General features: G+C 37.6%; 1 protein-coding gene across 1 annotated transcript in view; it reads right to left on the reverse strand.

The window, feature by feature from the left end:
- The window catches only part of LUZP4 (leucine zipper protein 4), a 195,386-nt gene that overhangs the window by 167,544 nt on the left and 9,233 nt on the right, over positions 1 to 18,609 (reverse strand). Inside the window, 1 exon segment of the mRNA XM_031446599.1 lies at positions 17,967 to 18,019. Within this exon segment, the coding sequence (XP_031302459.1) occupies positions 17,967 to 18,019 (53 nt within the window).

Raw genomic sequence — 18,609 nt, forward strand, 5'->3', positions numbered from 1 at the left:
TTTAGCTACTAATTTGTGAATCCAGAGGTCTGTAGCATCTTTTTTTCTTAGTATTTCCAACTCTGTTTATATCTTTTTAAGCCAAAGGACACCCTAGGTCTGAACTTGGCTCTTTTCCAAGAGACATCAATCTTTTTACGTTACAGAGAGATGTTTTCCTCAAAACTATTCAAGTGAACTCACTTGAACTGTATTGCAGTTTCTCAAGATGTCTAACTTACTCTCCCAACATTCCTTAGAATAGTTAGTATGGCCACCTTGATATGGAAATATGAATTTCAAATCACTGGACTATAAAATTTATTACATCAAAACATTAAGACTTTAAAACTGCACTAGCAAATGAGGAGCCCAAATAAAATTATTAAATTAGAAAGACAAACATAATTTATGTAATTCACATGAGGGAGACACTAGATTCTTCTGCTTAAGTAGCCAGATGTGAGGGAAAGAGGACTAAAAGAGGAAGTTGAAAAGGAAAGAGACATAAATATAATTCATTACATATCCCTTATGTTCCATATCATTTAATTTCATTTCTACATGAAGGCTGACATTTGGCTGGGTAGCAATTATGCACCATACGGTCAAGCAAATTGTTTTCAGCAGGTGTTGTTCTGATTGGTCAGTGCCTGTGCTCCACCAGTTGCTCAACACTTGGAATATCATTTAAAACCACACCAAGCCTACAAAATAGATATTAATCCTACATAATAGTTATTTTTGTCTACTTTTCAAATAAAGTCTCAGGGAAACTAAGAGAATCTATAGCAAGCAGTGGAGCTTTAGGTGAATTAGCTCATTTACCCCTTTTTGAATGCCCCTCGTGAGGTACTGTCCCAATTTCACAGATGAGGAGGCTGAGGCTCAGAGATTAAGTAAACTGCCCCTAGGCTGCACAGGTAGAAGCACAAGACCTTCAATTCAAGCCTTTATCTATTTGACTCAGAGGTCCACTCATTGCATTATACTACACTGCCTTCCAAAGTCTTTGTCCAGAATTGCCACTGAGTCAGCTCTACATCCATAGGTAAAAATGTTCTGGGTGCCTAGTTTTGAACTGTTGGTCTCAGTGATCTGTAAGTTTTCTTCCAGTCATAACCATGTATGCAAAGGTCTAAGTTAAGGTCTTTCCTTATGGATTCCGCAAGGCATTTGTGTGTGCTCTAGTCATTCTCATATGGAGAGTGCTTTCATTAGATGGCCAGTTGCATCATTTTCCTTGGCAAGTTCTTTCTTGTACAAGGAGAGGCGAAACATCTCAACAACTCTAGCTGGGTTCATACAAATATGACCTGTAGGAATTGAGCTCATTGAACTTCCCAGGATGCCAAAAACCTTTCTGACCAGTATTATGGTGCCCAACACCACTTCTGAGGAACTTTTCCCTTTATTTTTTGCATTAGAACCACATTTTTTAGAAGTCCTGTAAGACAGTGGAATGGAGACTGGATAAGCAATCAACATGAGAAGACTCGGCTTCCAGTCACGGTTCTTCTATTGTCTAGCTGTGGATGCTCAGGCAAGGGTTTCCCCTTCTCTTGATCTTTCATTCTTTAACTCCCATAGGGTTATTTGGGATATCAAATGAGATAATGATGTCAAAGTGATTAAATATTTGATTAGTTATAGAATTCCTTTAAAACCACAGAATTGTAACATGGAAACTTGTCTTGGATATCTACTTCAGTGATTGGAAAACATTTTTATAAATAAAACCCTTATTTCAATAGTAGTCTTATTATAAACAGCAATAAATAAAAGATAGAAATAGGATTTAGCAGCTCTTGTTGAAGCAAAGGTGGGTGTTTGCAATTCTGCTCTTCTTGGCCCTCGTGAAGTCCCACGAGGCCCCTGCTCAGAACCCTAGATTCCCACAGAAAGTCTATTTGAAAATCATTTATATAATCCACACCCTCATGTTCAGATGAGCCTGAGATTCAGAGAAGGAAAGGGGCTTACCTAGTGCCATCCAACTATTCGGAGGGAGAGCTGGGGCTAGAAAGCACACAACGTACATACACTATGGCAATGGATTTTTCCTGTATAAAAGTAATCTCAACTAGGATATAAGCAAGGAATTAGGGTAAAAACACTCTAAGTAGGTTGTTTTGATCCAGATATTTTGATGTGAAAATATTTTGACCATAAAAAGAAATGAACAAAAAAACCTTTCGGCTTAAATAAAATATTGTCAAGCAGTTTTGTCAAAGCTTACCTCATCCCAAATCCTAATTGGATCAAATAGCTGGTCAAAATGGAAATAGAAAATGTTAGGTTCTAATTTTTTGAAGTCAGTTTCATATTTTATTAATTTTTTCTATGAACTTCATCAAAGTAAGTTCAAAGTAATACACGCACACAGTAATAAATCAAGGTATGCAGAAGAATTTGTGATGAAAAGCAAGTCTCCCTTTCCATTCCTCAGTGCAACTCCTTAGAAGCAACTTATTTTAACAGTTTCCATTTGTATTTCCTGGATGGAGCCAAGGCCAGTGTCAAACTACCGTGGATCACAACATTCATAAGCACTGTAATAGAAAAGCTTACAAGCAAGAGAGGCTTACTAGCTCTAAGATACTTCTTACCATAGTATTCTTCCTATTTACATCTCTCTCTGGTCCCCCAAGGTTAAAGTCCTTGAAGTTAAAGCTTTGTTTCTCTGTAATACTCAAAGAAGAGCTCCACCTTAATCCTTGGGAGGCAAAGGCTGAACTAGGCCCTAGATTGTCTTATTTATTCTTAGATTCCAAGGACTTAGCACATAGTTCTCAGTAAATGCTTGTTGAGAGTTTAATTAGTTGGTTAACCAACAAAGGTCTTAAGAAACCAGTACAATATCACTTCACTAAAGCATGTGCCTCAAGTCCGTGACTGCGGCACTGTTGGCAACCACTGGGAGTGATCAAGGCAGCTTACTCAGGTATTATTCCTATGGACCTACGCAACAGCTTGTAAGTAAAGACATAGAAACCTGTGCATGGAGGTGGATACTGACATTGACCTTGGCTCAATCCAGGAATCAATCAACAAGTAATAACTGCTATGACATTAATTTACTGAGTGTCTAACATAGCATATATAGGATCTGGGATGAGCATTTCACAACTCTATGAGATAGGTATTATTATTATTATCTCTGTGACTGATGAGGAAACTAGACACAGACAAAGAATGGATCCTGACCAAGGTAATACAGTTAGTATAAAGTGATGGAGGATGGGCGGGTAGGTTCAAGTCTAGACAGCCTGACTCCAGAGCCTGTGTTCTTGATGTTTTAGAAGTACATACATGTTTTACAAGCACATACCATAGTGTCTTTCACACAGTAGATGCTACATATATGTTAATTCTCTTCTGCTCTTACTGGAAACAGGAAATATTTGGAGAACCGTAAGTCAGGGAGGTAAAAAAAGGAGGGGAACTCAAACACTTAAACACAGAATCAGATCATATTGAGGGACATACGTGTTGTTAATATCACTATTTTTAATCACCTTCCCCACTTCTCACCCTCTTTAGTATCCCCCTCCACCCGTGAAAGTCATCCAGTTTGATCATCAAGTCAATGGACTAGAGCTGGCTGCCTTCCTGCCAGAAGACTTCATCCAAATCTACGCCCACACAAGCCATGTGTCTACTCCCTGCTGTGTCTTATTAAAGGCCAAGTTGATGAACCAAACAGAATGGGAAAATTATGTTTGGGGAGAAGACTGTATGCCTGGATAAACTTGGCTAGGGCAGAACTTGCCTGTCTGCAGAAGTTTTCTAAGTCTCCCTCCAATAAAAAAGTGAATTCTGATTCTTATCCTCTCAGGATATAGTTATAATAAAGCTGCATTTTGTTGCACTTTATGCTCCCCAATGAACTTTTGCAGATGTTATTACATGTAATCCTCACAAGAAACTTGTGAGCTAGGCAGAACATTCATTCAGTCAGTATTTAATGCATCCTACTATGTGCCAGGCCTTGGCTTAAGAATACGAATAATGTTAACTCCTACTCATCTTTCCAATCTCAACACAAACGTCATTTTTTTTCAGAGAGGACTTTGTCTTTTTTTTTTCCTCCACTATCATAATATCCTGCTTGTATCCATCACAGGACTTATCATAGTTTAATTATAGACTTACTTGTTTATTGTCTGGCTTTCCTACTTGCACTGTAAGTTTCAAGAGGGTTGAGATTTTTGTCATGTTCCCCTGCTGAATCCTCACACACAGCACAGTGGAAAAGAGCTCACAGTCTGGGAAAGGGGAACAGACAAGTACACACATAAGCGTAATAAACTAGTGCTGATGCTGTGGAAAAAGTCTGTTTAGAGTAGGGGCTAAAAAACAGGAGGAACAAAGTCTTTTTCTATGTGTCAGAAAAAGCTTCCCTGATGGGGTTACACTTCAGCTGAACGTTGAAAGATTATAGGGAAACAATGATGGGTAAATACTCCCTCAAAGAAAAAGCAACATAGACAGTAGCTTGGGGGCATAAAGCAGCATACCACATTCTAAGAACTGTAAGTATTCTGGTGATTTCTAGAGCATATGAGAGGAAATGAAGGGTGTGAGTTGGTAAGAGATGAGCTTGAAGAAGTAAACAGGAGCGAGGTAAGCAAGAGGACCTTAAATGCTGTACTACCCAATCTGAACTTTATTTCATTCACAATAACAACAGTTACCACTTGTTGACTACCATTCACAATAATATAGCTACTATTTATCGTCTACTAACTTAGGGCTGAATACTTTATACATTGTCTTTTTAAAAACCTCATTCTTATGAAAAATTTCACATATATAAAAATAGAGAGAATGATATGAATTTCCATGTAACTATTACCGAGCTTCAACAATTATCAGCTCATGCCAATTGCTCTGGTTATTTGTTGCTGCATAAAAACTACCCTCCAAACTTAGTGGCATAAAATAACAACCATTTGAGGTCTCCACTGAAAAAACAATTTTTTATTATATTCCATGATTTGGGGAGCTAGGAATTTGGGCAGGGCATTTCTGCTCCTTATAAATATCACCAACTGAGGCCACTCAGTAGTACTCACCTGGTGGATGTGCTGGTGTGGAGGGTACAAGACAGCTTCACTCCTACATTTGGTGGCTTGATGGAAATGGCTGGAAGGCTGAGATGAGCTAGAACGTGGACTGGAGTACATAAATGTAGCCTCTCTGGCATGGCGGTCTCAGGGTAGTCAGACTTCTTGCTGTTTTATCCCTGAGCAAGTGTCTCAAAAGAACTAGGTGAAAGCTTCATGACCTCTTCTGACTTCATTACTTATTTTGGATTTTTCATATAAATGGGATCTTGTGACCTTTTGTGCCTGGCTTCTTTCACTTGCCATAATGTTTTCAAGATTCATCCACCTTATAGGTATATCAAGTCCTTCACTCCTTTTTATGGCAGAATAATATTCCATTGTATGGGTATACCATACATTTTGCTTATCCATTCATCAGTTGATGGACATTTGATTATTTTTTTCCACTTTTTGGTTATTAAGAATGATACTACTATAAATGTTCCTGTATAATTTTTTTTGTGACCTTTTGTGTCTGTCTTTCACTTAGCATAATGTTTTCAAGATTTAACAGGTGTCTGTTCAGTCTCTCATCTTAAAGTGGAGAGGTGTCAAGGACACATAGTAGAAGAGTGTGTGGAATGGGAGATATTGTTGCAGCCATATTTGGAAAACACAACCTGCCACTCCAATCTTGTTTCATTTGTACCTTCATCTACACCCTCCCCACTGCTATGGACTATTCAGAACTAAATCCCAGACATCATATTTTCACCTGTAAAAACTTCTTCATATAAGAACTAATTAAATCCTCATCCTGCCCCATGAGATTAGAGATTTTAATTGCCATTTTACGAATGAAGAAACTGAAACCAAGAAAAGTTTGAATCATTTGTCAAAAATCACAAAACTAGTAGGTGGTTCAAGCAAGACTTGAACGTGCTATGCTTGATTCTAGTGCCTGTGCTCTTTCCATACTGCTGTTTCATAACAGGGATGGACTTAAAATAGGGAAGTAGTATAATCAACTTGACCTATTAAAAAGACCTTCCTAATTCCAATGTAGAAGGTGGATTGGAAGGGGCCAGAGTTGAGACAGAGAAGCCAGCTAAAAGGCTGTAATTAGTTTAGGTCACTGCTTCTCAAATTTTAATGTACATGTGAGTCACCTAAAGGTCTTGTTAAAATGCAGATTCTGTTTTAGTAGATCTGGAGTGTAGCCTGAGATTCTGCATTTCTAGCAAGCTGCTGCTTGGCTGCAGACCATATTTTAAGTAACCAGGGCACCATAGGCTAAGGATGATAAAAGTGTTGAACTAGAGAAGTGATACTGGAGAAAAGAGGTAGCAGAGAAAAGAAAATAGAATTTGTATAAATTTTTCAATCCCCATTTTCCAGTTGATTCACAGGGAGGGTTAAGGTAGCTCAATAATTTTCCCATTTTTCAATTGATTCATAGGGAGGGTTAAGGTAGCTTAATAATTTTGTACCAAGTTAGCAACTAAAGCTATGACCAGAACCCAAACCTGCTGACTTTTCATCACACTTATTTGGCCACCCAAGGAAAGTCCCACAATATAGATACAAGCATTAGTGTTCCAAGTAAAATCGAACAATGAAGGTATTTTACCAGTGCATTATACAGAAAATTTAGTTCACATTTGCTCCACTTAAAACTTATCTCCCTTAAAATAATGTATTTAACTATATTAAGTTAAAATACAGCAGTATTTATGGTGTTTAGTTAAGAATACTATGATATCCAGGAATTATGCTATTGAGTTACTGGGCACATCCATCCTGAATTTGTTTGAGTGAAGACTTGACAGAGGGGTGAAATTTGACCTGCATCTCATAGCATTTGAAGGATCTAGACAGCATGAAAAGAATGAGGGAGGCCTTTGCAGAGGGAGAATGGTAGGACTAAGATCCAGAGGAAGGTAAATACATAATGGGGACTGCATGTATGAGTTACATGATAAGCTTCTGCTCATTCTTCAAAAAAAAAAAAATCAGTTATCACAAAAAGGTGAAACCACAGGTGGCCTTTTCTGCACCAGTTGTTTGGAAGAGAATTCCTCTTGTAGCAGGATGCCTACCATTTAGGGAGACGAGTAGTAGAGGTAGGGTTGGGGATAGGACTTGAGGTGACACTAAAGAAATGAATATCATACCCATCTATCCATCTGTCTGTCTGAATGGATATGTGTTTAATGAATGATGATCCTCACCCCCGGGAGAGGGAGGAGGATCTCCACTATTTTCTCTTCAGACCCGGACCACTCTCCCTGCACCCTGCCCCCCCACCATAAGCAGGAAACATTCACAAATAAGGGGGCTCTATGTTTAACAATTTGAGAAACTTTGACACTATTTTCCAAAGCATCTGCACCATTTTACTATCCCACCAGCAGTGTATAAGGGTTCCAATTTCTCCACATCCTCACCAACACTTGTTATTATCTGTCTTTTTGATTATACCCATCCTAGAGTTTGGGGTTGGGGTTTGCAGTTTCCTGATGGCTAATGATGTTGAATACCTTTTCATGTACTTATCTCCAACTGGCTCTTGAGAGATAAAAAGGCATCTTTTCCCAACTTTGGTAACATAGAGTTGCCATATGATGCAGCAATCCTACTCTAAGGTACGTACCCAAGAGAATTGAATACATGTTCACACACACAAAATTATACAGAAATGTTCACAGTAGCATCATTCATAATAACCAAAAAGTGGAAACCACTGAAATATCCATCAACTGATGAATGGAAAACCAAAATGTGGTATGTTGTATATCCATACAATGGGATATTATTCAATCATGAAAATGAATGAAATACTGATATACACTACAAGATGGATGAATCTTGAAAACATTATGCTAACTGAAAGAAACCAGACACAAAAGGCCACATGATCCCATTTATCTGAAACATCCAGAATAGGTAAATCTGTAGAAACAGAAAGCAGTTGCCCGAGGCTTGGGGGAGGGCAAATGAGAAGTAACTGCTTAATAGATACAGGATTTTATCTTGGAGGTATAGAAATGTTTTGGAACTAGACGTCATTGAATTGTTCACTTTAAAATTGTTAATTTTATATTAAGTTCACCTCAAGGAAAGAAACAAAGAGCTAGCTGGAGCTGGCTCCACCACACCACTGCCTGAAGACCTTGCACCTCCAAAGTTGGGAAGATCCGACTGTTTATGCTTTATGATAGCCACATGTCACCACTGAGGCAATGAGTACAGAAATGACTAGCAACTTGAATGGGAAGTGGGGTGAACTCCTGGAGGGCAAAAATTTAATAATATCTGAAATGTATTATTCCATCACCTCTCCACCTTTCTGCTCACATTTTTTATTATCTTACTTAATTCTCACATCAATTTTATAGATGGGGGAATTGAAGACTAACAATAAGCTAACAAAGATCACACACAGCCAGGAAGTAGCAGAGATGAGATTTAAACCTTGGTCTACCACAAGTCTGTGCTCTTACATTCAAATGGAAGCCTGTGGTAGCCATGGGAGTGGTACCTAGCCATGTTCCTTTTGTACCCTCAGGCCACTGGGAATCCCCTACAGTGGGTGAGTATGGCTGCCTGCCAAAGACTTCAGTCCCATTCCAGAACTGGTGGCCTTGGGGCCTTCTGTGCAACTGTGGGGCTATAAGGCTGCTTAGCTGTGAGAAATGATCTGGCCAGGACCATGGGGCTTGCTCTGATCCGAGACTTCTGGTGGCATCTTTTTCAGAAAATTCAAAAAAGAATTTAAATACTTTGGGGTGTTATAAGGAGCTGAGATATATATTGCTTCCAGAGACCTAAAAGATGATCTTTACGAAAGATCTCACTTACCAGATGAAGAAACTGAAGTTTATAGAAATGACTTGTTTAAGATCACACAGCTGATTCAGTCAAGAACCAAGACTAAATGAGGAAGTAACTGGAGGAGTTGGTCCTCCTCCTCAAGCTCTCCATTTTCCACTCTTCCTTTTCGTATGTTCCTTCCTCAGTTCTCTAATCTGGATATGCTTTAATAAGAGAGAGTCCAGTAGACTTTTTCAAACCAAGATATAATAAAGTATACTCTTTAAATTTTTTATAATAGAATATTCATCTATATTACTTATTTATAAATTATATATAATTATATTTTACTTTTTTGTTTGTTTCTTTATTGTTGGAATATTTTAAAGCAAGTCCTAGACAGGTATATATATTCTTAAAGAAAAGCATTATGATACAGCAAAACACAAACAAATGAACATAAAATCTACCCTGGGCTGAAGATCAGGGACGTACGCCTTGTTTTGCTCAGCTCTGACACTGGCTAGATATATATGATCATGGGGAAGTTGTTTAAGTCCTTAATCTCAGATTTTTTCTCTAAGAAAGAAAAAACCAAGATGTTATGACTTTATAACATTAAAGTTCTGTGACTATTCAAATTCCTCTGGGGATAACCGAATTTTAAAAGGGGACAAATGTTTAATGTACTTCTGTTATCTGGCAAAGGAAAGTAGTTTTGGGGAGCATTAGTTACAGCTGCAGGAATGGGTGAGTAATGGTTCAGAGGTCTTAAAATTACTCTTTGAAAGCAGCTGCCACAGAAGGTTGGTCTTGACTACGACTACCGAGTGTGGCTCTGGAAAATGCAAAATGATGCCATCATTCCTCTTTACTAGTGAGCTTTCAGGACTAGTTGTTTAAATAGCCTGAAGGTCATCTGTCTGAGTTAAACTGGGGAACTGCGCTGTAAGTGTGAAATGTCCTCCAGCTTCAAACAAAATGTCCATTTTCTGAGGTATCCAAATCCTTCAGAACTTGTTTAACCATAAAGGTGCCTCCCTCCCTTCCTCCTTCTTCCCTCCTCCTCCACCTTTTCTCTTCTCCCTTGTCCCATCTCCTTCTCCTTCTCCCTCTCTTCTATCATCTCTCTCTTCTCCTCTCCCCTCCCCTCCTCTCTTCTCTTCTCTGTCTCTGTCTCTGTCTCTGTCTCTCTCTGTCTCTCGGAGGTTTGCTTAGTGAAAGGCTATCTTTTTTACTAGTTGAATGCTGCCATCTGTTGGTTGAGGGGCAGCACTCTCAGTTGGAGCAAGGAAATTTTTCTGCCAGATTTACAGCAAACAAACAAACCCCACAAAACTACAGGTTCTTGATGTACAAACCAAAAATAACTTAAATATGTATAAGACTTATTATTTTACCCACGAACATATTTTTTTCTGATATAAGTAAAATGTGATTATTTTAGAAAATTTGTAAAATCTGGAAAAGTGGATATAGGAAGACATCAATTTCCTGTATTTCCCAAATTCTAACACATGATGCATTTTTGCAATACCCTGATTTTCATTCAAAATGCAATTTTTTCCCATGCTCCTGACTTTCATTCAACAAATATTTATTAGCACCTTCTGTGTACCGGGTACTTTGTTAGGCATTGGAGATAAACAGTGAGGAATGAAAATCAAGAAAGTCCTTGCCCAGTCCCTTGTGCTTACATTTAAGGGTAGGGGTAACAATAAACAAATGAAAATATAATGACATGTTAGATAATGATAAATTCTGTGAAGAGAAAGAAAGCTCGATGAGGGGACAGAGTGAGGTAGTGCTATTTTAGATAGGACAGTCACAGAAGGTCCCTCTGAGGCCGTGGAAGAAGTGTCATTTGAACAGAAGCTTGAATGATCAAAGGGAGGAAGCCACGCAAATGCCTAGGCGGGAAGTCTTCTAGGAGGAAAAGTGTTCTAGGCTGATGGAAAGGCAAGTGCAAATGCTCTCAGGAGGAGCATACCTCCACTGCTAGAGACATAACACGGAAGCTAGTGTGGCTGAAAGGGTGTGTGTTGGAGAAGAAAACTGAAAGGAAATGAGAAAGTAGCTAGGGATCAAATCACAGAGGTGAAATCATGTACAGACAACTTTGTAGTGTTTTATTTCATATAACAGAGTTGCAGCTTGAAGGATCGGCAGGATCCACAGTCAGCAAAAGAGAGAAAGAACATCCCAGAAAGAGACAATAATATTGCAGCAAAGACATGAGTACCAAAGAGGTTCTTAAGAGTATGGATTCTATGACTTGAGAGATGTGGGTTCAAATGCCAGCTCTGCCACTTAAGAGTTGTACCACGATTCCCTACTTCCTCAATTAATAGAGTGCAATCAGTTGGTACATCCCAGGTTCTAACTCTAGAAAACGTGAGATCAATGAAGGTGCAGATGCAGCCAAGCAGACGGTCTTCCAAAATCCACTATGACACACTGGATGGAGTATTAGAGTGGAAATGTAGTAGAGGGGAGAAGGGGAGGGTGTTTAACATACGTAGAAAGTAAGAAGCAGAAAGACTGAAACAGATGGCAAGAGGGAGACAGGGGAGAGGCTCTACAATTTCATCCATTCTTGGGTGGGAATTTTAGTTACCACGAAGGAGTGGTATACTATACAATCTCAAACTTTAGCATGCACCGCAGATTGCTGGGGCCCACATCCAGAGTTTTTGATTTAGTAGGTCTAGGGTGAGGCTTGAGAATTCACAGGTTCCTAGGCAATGCTGATGATCAGCTGGTTTGAGGACCTTACTTTGAAAATTAATGCTATGATTGGTGCCAAATGGGGCAAAAAAAAAAAAAAAAAAAAAAAAAAAAAGGAAAATTCAGTCAGCTTGTTTCTTTGTTCATGTACTGACAAATAGCTAGAGTGTTTGTCTCTTGGCTTTGACCAAACTGGTTGTTTGTGCTTCTGTACTGCTAATGTTACTCAAGGTAGAGAGGGAGAGAGTAGTGAGTTATACAGCTGTTGTTTAATGCAGAAAAGAAATGATTTGGCACTTAGAAAATATTGCTAGGTTCAATGACTTATGCTGTTGCCCTTCACCCATTATTACCCATCAGCAAGCAAGACACTGAAAACAGTACATATCTATCCCATATTCTCTGTTGGTAAGGGTATGAGAAAACAAGCCTTTTCATATTCTGTACATATTCTGTACAGCAATTTATCAATATGTGTAACATTCTAAGTAAGTACTGTTTTGTTTAGCAATTCGACTTCTAGAAAATGATCATATGGAAGAAACTGGGATACACTGCAAAGATACAGCTACATGGATGCTCATCACAAGTTTAATTTATAAAAGCTCAAACTAGAAACTGCCTAAATGTCTAGCAATGGGGAACTGGATAGACACTGGAAAGCTTTGCTGTAGAAGATATCTTAGTGTCAAGAAAATAAATATGGAGGTAGATACTACAGCTGTTATGCGTGTGTTTTAGTATTTTGTGTTTTCTAAAATTTCTTCAATAAACATGTATTGTTTTTTTGATCAGAAGAAACATTCTCTCTCCAAATCACTTGATACGAATTATATTACAAAGCTTACACGTTGTCATTCCTTATATTCAAGATTAGGAATTTGCAGCAAAACTACAGCAAAGTATATAGCCCTTAAATGAAACTGTTTGATTCCCAACACAATGTTATTAGTAAGAGAATCTTTACCATCTGTTAATTTGGTTCAGAAAGCAATGCTATATATGAGCCAGAATAGAAACCAACGTTTCCTATATTTCTATAGTGTATTTCATTTTCTTTGCATAAGCAACTATTTTTCCCCTGATTATTCGCACTTTAAAAAATGTTTTTTTAATTGAAGTGCAGTTGATTACAATGTGTCAGTTTCTGGTGTACAGCACAATGTCCCAGTCATGCATATACACACATATATTCATAATAAGCAACTATTAAATGTAAGAACAGAATTTATTAAATTAAGTTAAAATCTACCAGCATGGTGATTACCTAAAAATGGTAAGTACTGAATAATTATAAACCAATATTTTCAGTGTACCAAAAACAAGCTTAGCTGGATGCAGACTGATAATCTGCATCCGAATCTTTAGATCCCAAGTATCAATGGACAAGAAACAAGTCACACTTAAGTGTAAAATTTATTAACTTAATGTGCTCACAGAAAGTGACAGAACAATTTAAAATTCATGTCAAAAGTAAAAGCACAAATTCCTTGAAAAAATATAAAAGCTTGAATACAAGTTTAGCATTTTAATAATCAAAGAGTAGAATTCAAACTTACTGACTGAGCTTTTGAGGCACAGAAGGTTTAGTCATCAAAGATATCAATTACCTTGTTCTACTGTCAAAATAGTCTACTTAGGATTCATATGTGGGTTCTAGAGCTCAAAGAACAAATTAAACCATAGAAGGAAATTCTGTAATTTTGAAAAGACAAGTACTTCTGAAAATACAGCTATTTTCCTAACATCTCTCATTCTAAATCACCTTTCTCCTTGCTCACCTTTCTGCTCTTTTATGCAAACAAAGCTAAACATTTTTTTTTCTTTTATGTAAACACTTAGTTTTGACAGATTACTCACATCAAAGCTTACTTAAGGAAAAATACATTAATAAAAGCAATAAAAAGTTACATGTTGAAAAATACATATGCTCTTGAATAAAAGTCACTACAATATCTGTTAACAGCAAACTTTTAAGAGGGAAAAACGTTTTAGTCTTCAACATTGGCAACTGATCCTGGTCTTTTCTTCATTTTTTCAGGTTAGAGAATCTCTCATGGAGTGAAAGCTTAGTCTGTGAAGGAGAGAAATGCTATGACTTCAGAGGGTTAACAATCTACAAAAATATTTGTGTAACTTGATTACTAAAAGTAGACGGGATAGTTGGAGGAGACTGTGAGTTACAGGAGGAAGAGTGAGTTTGAAGAAACTGCACAGAACTCCTCTCTGCGATCTCGGAAGCATGAAGTAGTTAGCCAGATCTACACTATATCACAGAGGCCACCTCTTGGTACTTACAGGCTAAAGAGTGGTATGTATCAAAGAAGTTTAGTTGAAGAGTTAGGAGGAAAAAAGCATACTATCACTCCACAGAGTAAGTGGGTAGGCTCCCACAGTGGGATGAAGGTCAGGCTTACTTCTATGGAGTGGAGATTAAATGCCTCAACTGTGCTCAGATATTTGGTAATCTGCCTTGTGACGATACCCCTAGGCCCACGTGACTTCTCAGTGGTGCTATTAGTCTACAACCAGATAAAACACCTCAAAGATCTCCCCAAACTTGACTTCCAGTTTCATCCTTATATAGACTGCCACTAAGTGTAAGTTTCTTTCTCTATCTTCAAAACATACCCTTTTCAATATCACCCCAAAACCTAAATCAGAAATCAGACTGATACTGCTCTGAGGCTTAGATGGGCTCTATCCATTACTCTATATTGTCTATTTTCTGCGTACGGGTCATATACTTTTATGCCGAACACAATCAGAACATGAATGGAATAGGGTACTCTGGTTAATTTAACCTGTTGCTAACTGAAGGTTAGCAGATAACTCTTTTGGTATCAACCTCAGCTGTGAAAATCATTAAAAATGTGTTAGCATATTATTTTGCTTTAGTACATAGTCTGGTAAACATGGCTGTTTCCTTGGCAAGTGAGAACCATGTTGAGCCTGAAGGCCACCACAGATGTTAACCTATAGTAAACTGAGCTAAATCCGTGTTTAACTTGAAGTTCATTTTCAAAATAATTAATTGAAATTGGCTTATTTCCTTGACCTCTGTGACTTTCACAAAAGTAGAATACAGGAAGACATTTCTTGTGCATTAAGGGCTCCAAACAGGCTCTGGTTAACCACATATTTTCTATACATAAAAGATACCCTTGTATATATCTAAAACAGATATGAATTCTTTCACATATCATGAACAAGCTTATTGTGCAATTCTATAACATTTACCTGATTACCAATACCTTGAAAGTTGAATTCCGGGTATCTTCCTCTGTGGTGGTGCTGGGAACTCTTGGTTATATTATGCTTAGTTGTTATGAGTGAAGCTTTAACCCCACGTCTCTTGTTTCTGTCAATTAAGCATAGTGTTTAATAAAACCATATTTGACAGCCACTAATTAGGTGAACAACATTGAGCCATTCAACTTAACCTCTCTAGGTCTCATTTCCACCAGCTATAAAATTAAGAAGGTATATTCAAGAATCTTCAAGGTTTCTTTTAGTAGTATTAAGATTACAAGTACTGAACCTGGGAGTGTTTGTACAGCATTCAAGCAGATTACTTGCATGCATTAATCCAGCCTTTTTTATACTGTCACTTCAAATCCACTAGATAAGTTCTTCCACTGTTTAAATGCCAAAGCAGTTTTCTTCTTATTTATGTATGTTCATGCCTATAGGCATTGTGGAACAAAAGTAGCCAGAGCTTCCATATAAAGAGAAAATGCATTAGTAGTTACCTTGGGCTGGAGGGAAGAAAGGAAAGGGAGTAAATGGGAGGGACTACTAAGGGGTACAAGGAGATTCTTTTGGGGATGATGAGAATGTTCTAAAATTAGATTATGGTGATGGTGACACAATTCTGTTAATATACTAAAAGCCATTTAGTTGTATACTTTAAATGAGTGAACTTTATAGTACAAAATTATTATCTCAATAAAGTTGTTACCAAAAAAGTAGCTGGAGCATATGGATACATAAAAATTAATACAAAAAGCAGCTGGTTATCCAAAATATTCATTCTGCCACATTGCAGCAGTATTCTCTATATAGGATCTCCTGAATGGCTGCTAGTGGGTCTGGTTTTTGCTTTGTCTTGTTATAACAACTCTTCATGGAAATAAACAGTGCAGAAGATTTTTTTTAACGGATAGCTAAATAGTTCGAGGGAAAATGTTTACCACATGTAGTGTCTTAGTTTGTTAGGGCTGCTGTCACAAAATACCATAGACTGGGTGGCTTATAAACAATGGAAATTAATTCCTTACAGTTCTGAAGGGTGGGCTGCCCAAGATCAGGCTGCCAGCATGGCCAGGTTCTGATGAATGCTTTCTTCTGGATTGCAGACTGCCAACTTCCAGCTGTGTCCTCACAGGGTGGAGTGGGTGAGGGAGTTCTGTGGGGTCTCATTTATAAAAGCACTCATCTCATTGGCTCTACCCTTATGACCTAGTCACCTCCCAAAGGCCCTACCTTCTAACATCATCACAGATGAATTTTGAGGAGACACAAACATTCAAACCATCGCATGTAGTCACATTCTATCAGAGGTAGAGAATAGAAGCCCGAATGCTGTGTGGTTATCTTGATAGTGTCAGTTAAGCTACTGTAGTCAGCGGTTTTAAATAAGTCAGGTACTTTTTCACTATTGCTTTTTTTCTAGTTATAAATACCATTCCTACTAGGATCCAATTGGACCAAAGACAGTGTTTGATTTGGAAAAAACAGAGTGCTCTGAGTAATTATTGGTTTCTTAATTAATTTTTAGTCATAATTTCTCTTTCTTTTTCTTTATTTTCTTTGACCACATACTGTAGAATGTGTACATGTTTTTTGATTTATTGAACACAATATATTACATTCTTAAAAGTAGATAAGTGTAACATTCTAGATGTGGTAGGCAAAATTCTAAAAATGGCCCTTAAAGAGTTCCCTCAGGACTGTGAATATGATGAGCTAGCACATCCATGAATATATCACCTTATCTGGCAAAAGAGATCATCTGTAATTAAAGTTACTAACCAAATGATTTTAAAATAGGGAAATTATGTTGGAGTATCTGAGTTGGCTTAATGTAATCACACAACATAGTCAAAAGACTGGGCAGAAGAGGAAGTCAGAATAATTCAGAGATGAGAAGGACATGCTGTTGGTGGCTTGAAGATGGAGGAGGCCTGCATGAAGGGGAATTCAAGCTGCCTCCAGAAGCAGAGAGTTCCCTGGCTGACAGTCAGCAAGGAAACAGAAACCTCATTCCCATAACCTCCAGGAACTGAATTTCCCCAACAACTAGAAAGAGCTTGGAAGCAGATTCTTCCCCAGAGCCTCCAGATAAGAGAGCAATCCGGGGCCAGCAAATCAATTTCACCTCCGTAAGACCCTCAGTAGAAAACCAGCCAAGCACACCTGGATATCTGAACTGCAGAACTGTGAGATAATAAATGGGTTCTGGTTTAAGCTGCTGTTTGTGATACTTTATTTCAGCAGCAATAGAAAATGAATACTCTAGGGTTTCAAAGAATTTAACCTCATCTTTACTTATACTAGTAGAGACACAATATGGTCAAGCAGAAAGTCCACAGGTTTTATACCTACATAAGCCAAATTTGAATGTATTATTCAGAATTTGAATTACATTATTGGTTATATGACTTCAAGGAAATTAATACACTCCATTGAACTTACTCATTTATAATACCTACTTCACAGGATTGCTGGGAATTAAATTAAATCACCAATGTAAAAGGGCTTAGCACAGTGCCTAGCACATAGTAGGCACTCAGTAAGTGCTAGCTATTATTATTGATCTGCTTTTATGTCCACAGCTCTTTCAGCCCTTCCACAGATGCCTTTGGTTAGACCCATTTTAAAGGCAGTGTAATATCATTCTTCCCTTTCTGGCTGTAGTTCTTAAAGGATACACAAATACTCTGGATAATCATCACTGGGCAAAGCCCTCCTTGATTAAAAAAACTAAGATCATTTGGAACACTGAAATTTACTTAATATGTCTAGCACATATTATTATTAAAGAGCAGGAGGATTTTAATCTTAAGATTGAAAATGAGGAAAATCTTCATGGCACCAAATTGTTCTGGTGATAATTCCTGCATGCTTTAAGGAGAAAGGATACAACATCAAGACATTTATACTCACCACAGGAAAATGATGGATAGAAATCTCAAATGTAAACATAAAATCAAGCCAGGCAGTTTTACTTATGAATTTTCTGGTTCTACATTAAGATTGTTTACAGAAATTGTTATGGATTGTTCAGAATCAGATTCTAGAGGCCCCTCCTGGAAGTTACATTTATTCATTTTTGTTTCATTTTTCTCCTAAAACTAATTAAATTTAGCTGTACAGATGTCTGTCTGCAATTACCTTTCACGTCTTCGAAAATTTTCATAGGAGCTGTGGTCATTTTCCGGTGACATCTAAATGGGAAAGGTTGAAACAAATTATGCAAAAGCCTTCATTACTCAGCACAAGGTGTTTATTTTCTATATTTTAAATTGACTAACATTTCAGAGACAATATTCTCTTTGCTTGATCCTCAGTCTAACATTCAATTTCAGATTTCTCTCATCTATTTGAAGACGTAGGAATGTCAAAGGCAGTGGACCCTTAGAGATCAAGAAGTCTAACCCACTCACATAACAAATAAGGAAACAGAGATTCAGAAAAATCAAATGATTTCCCCAAGGCCTTATAGCTGGTAGTGACCCAGAAGAAAATTCTCAAGATCTTGGTATGGCCTGGATCCACACATTTGTGTGGATCAAGGGGAAAGATAATGATTGTAGATAAAATTCACAAAAGATGTCCTTATAATCTTTATATAGTAGACCTGTGACCTAGACTATATTCCAGATAGCTAGGTATGATGGAGAACTATATTATCCTAACAACTTAACTTTAGAAAGTCTTACTTCTACCCCAATCAGACATTTCAAGTGAAAGTTAGGATTTTTTTAATCAATAATTAGCTTAAATGTCTTATTCCTGTAACTACTTTGTGACAAAT

The sequence above is a fragment of the Camelus dromedarius genome, chromosome X (assembly GCF_036321535.1).
Source record: "Camelus dromedarius isolate mCamDro1 chromosome X, mCamDro1.pat, whole genome shotgun sequence".
NCBI classification, from domain to species: domain Eukaryota; kingdom Metazoa; phylum Chordata; class Mammalia; order Artiodactyla; family Camelidae; genus Camelus; species Camelus dromedarius.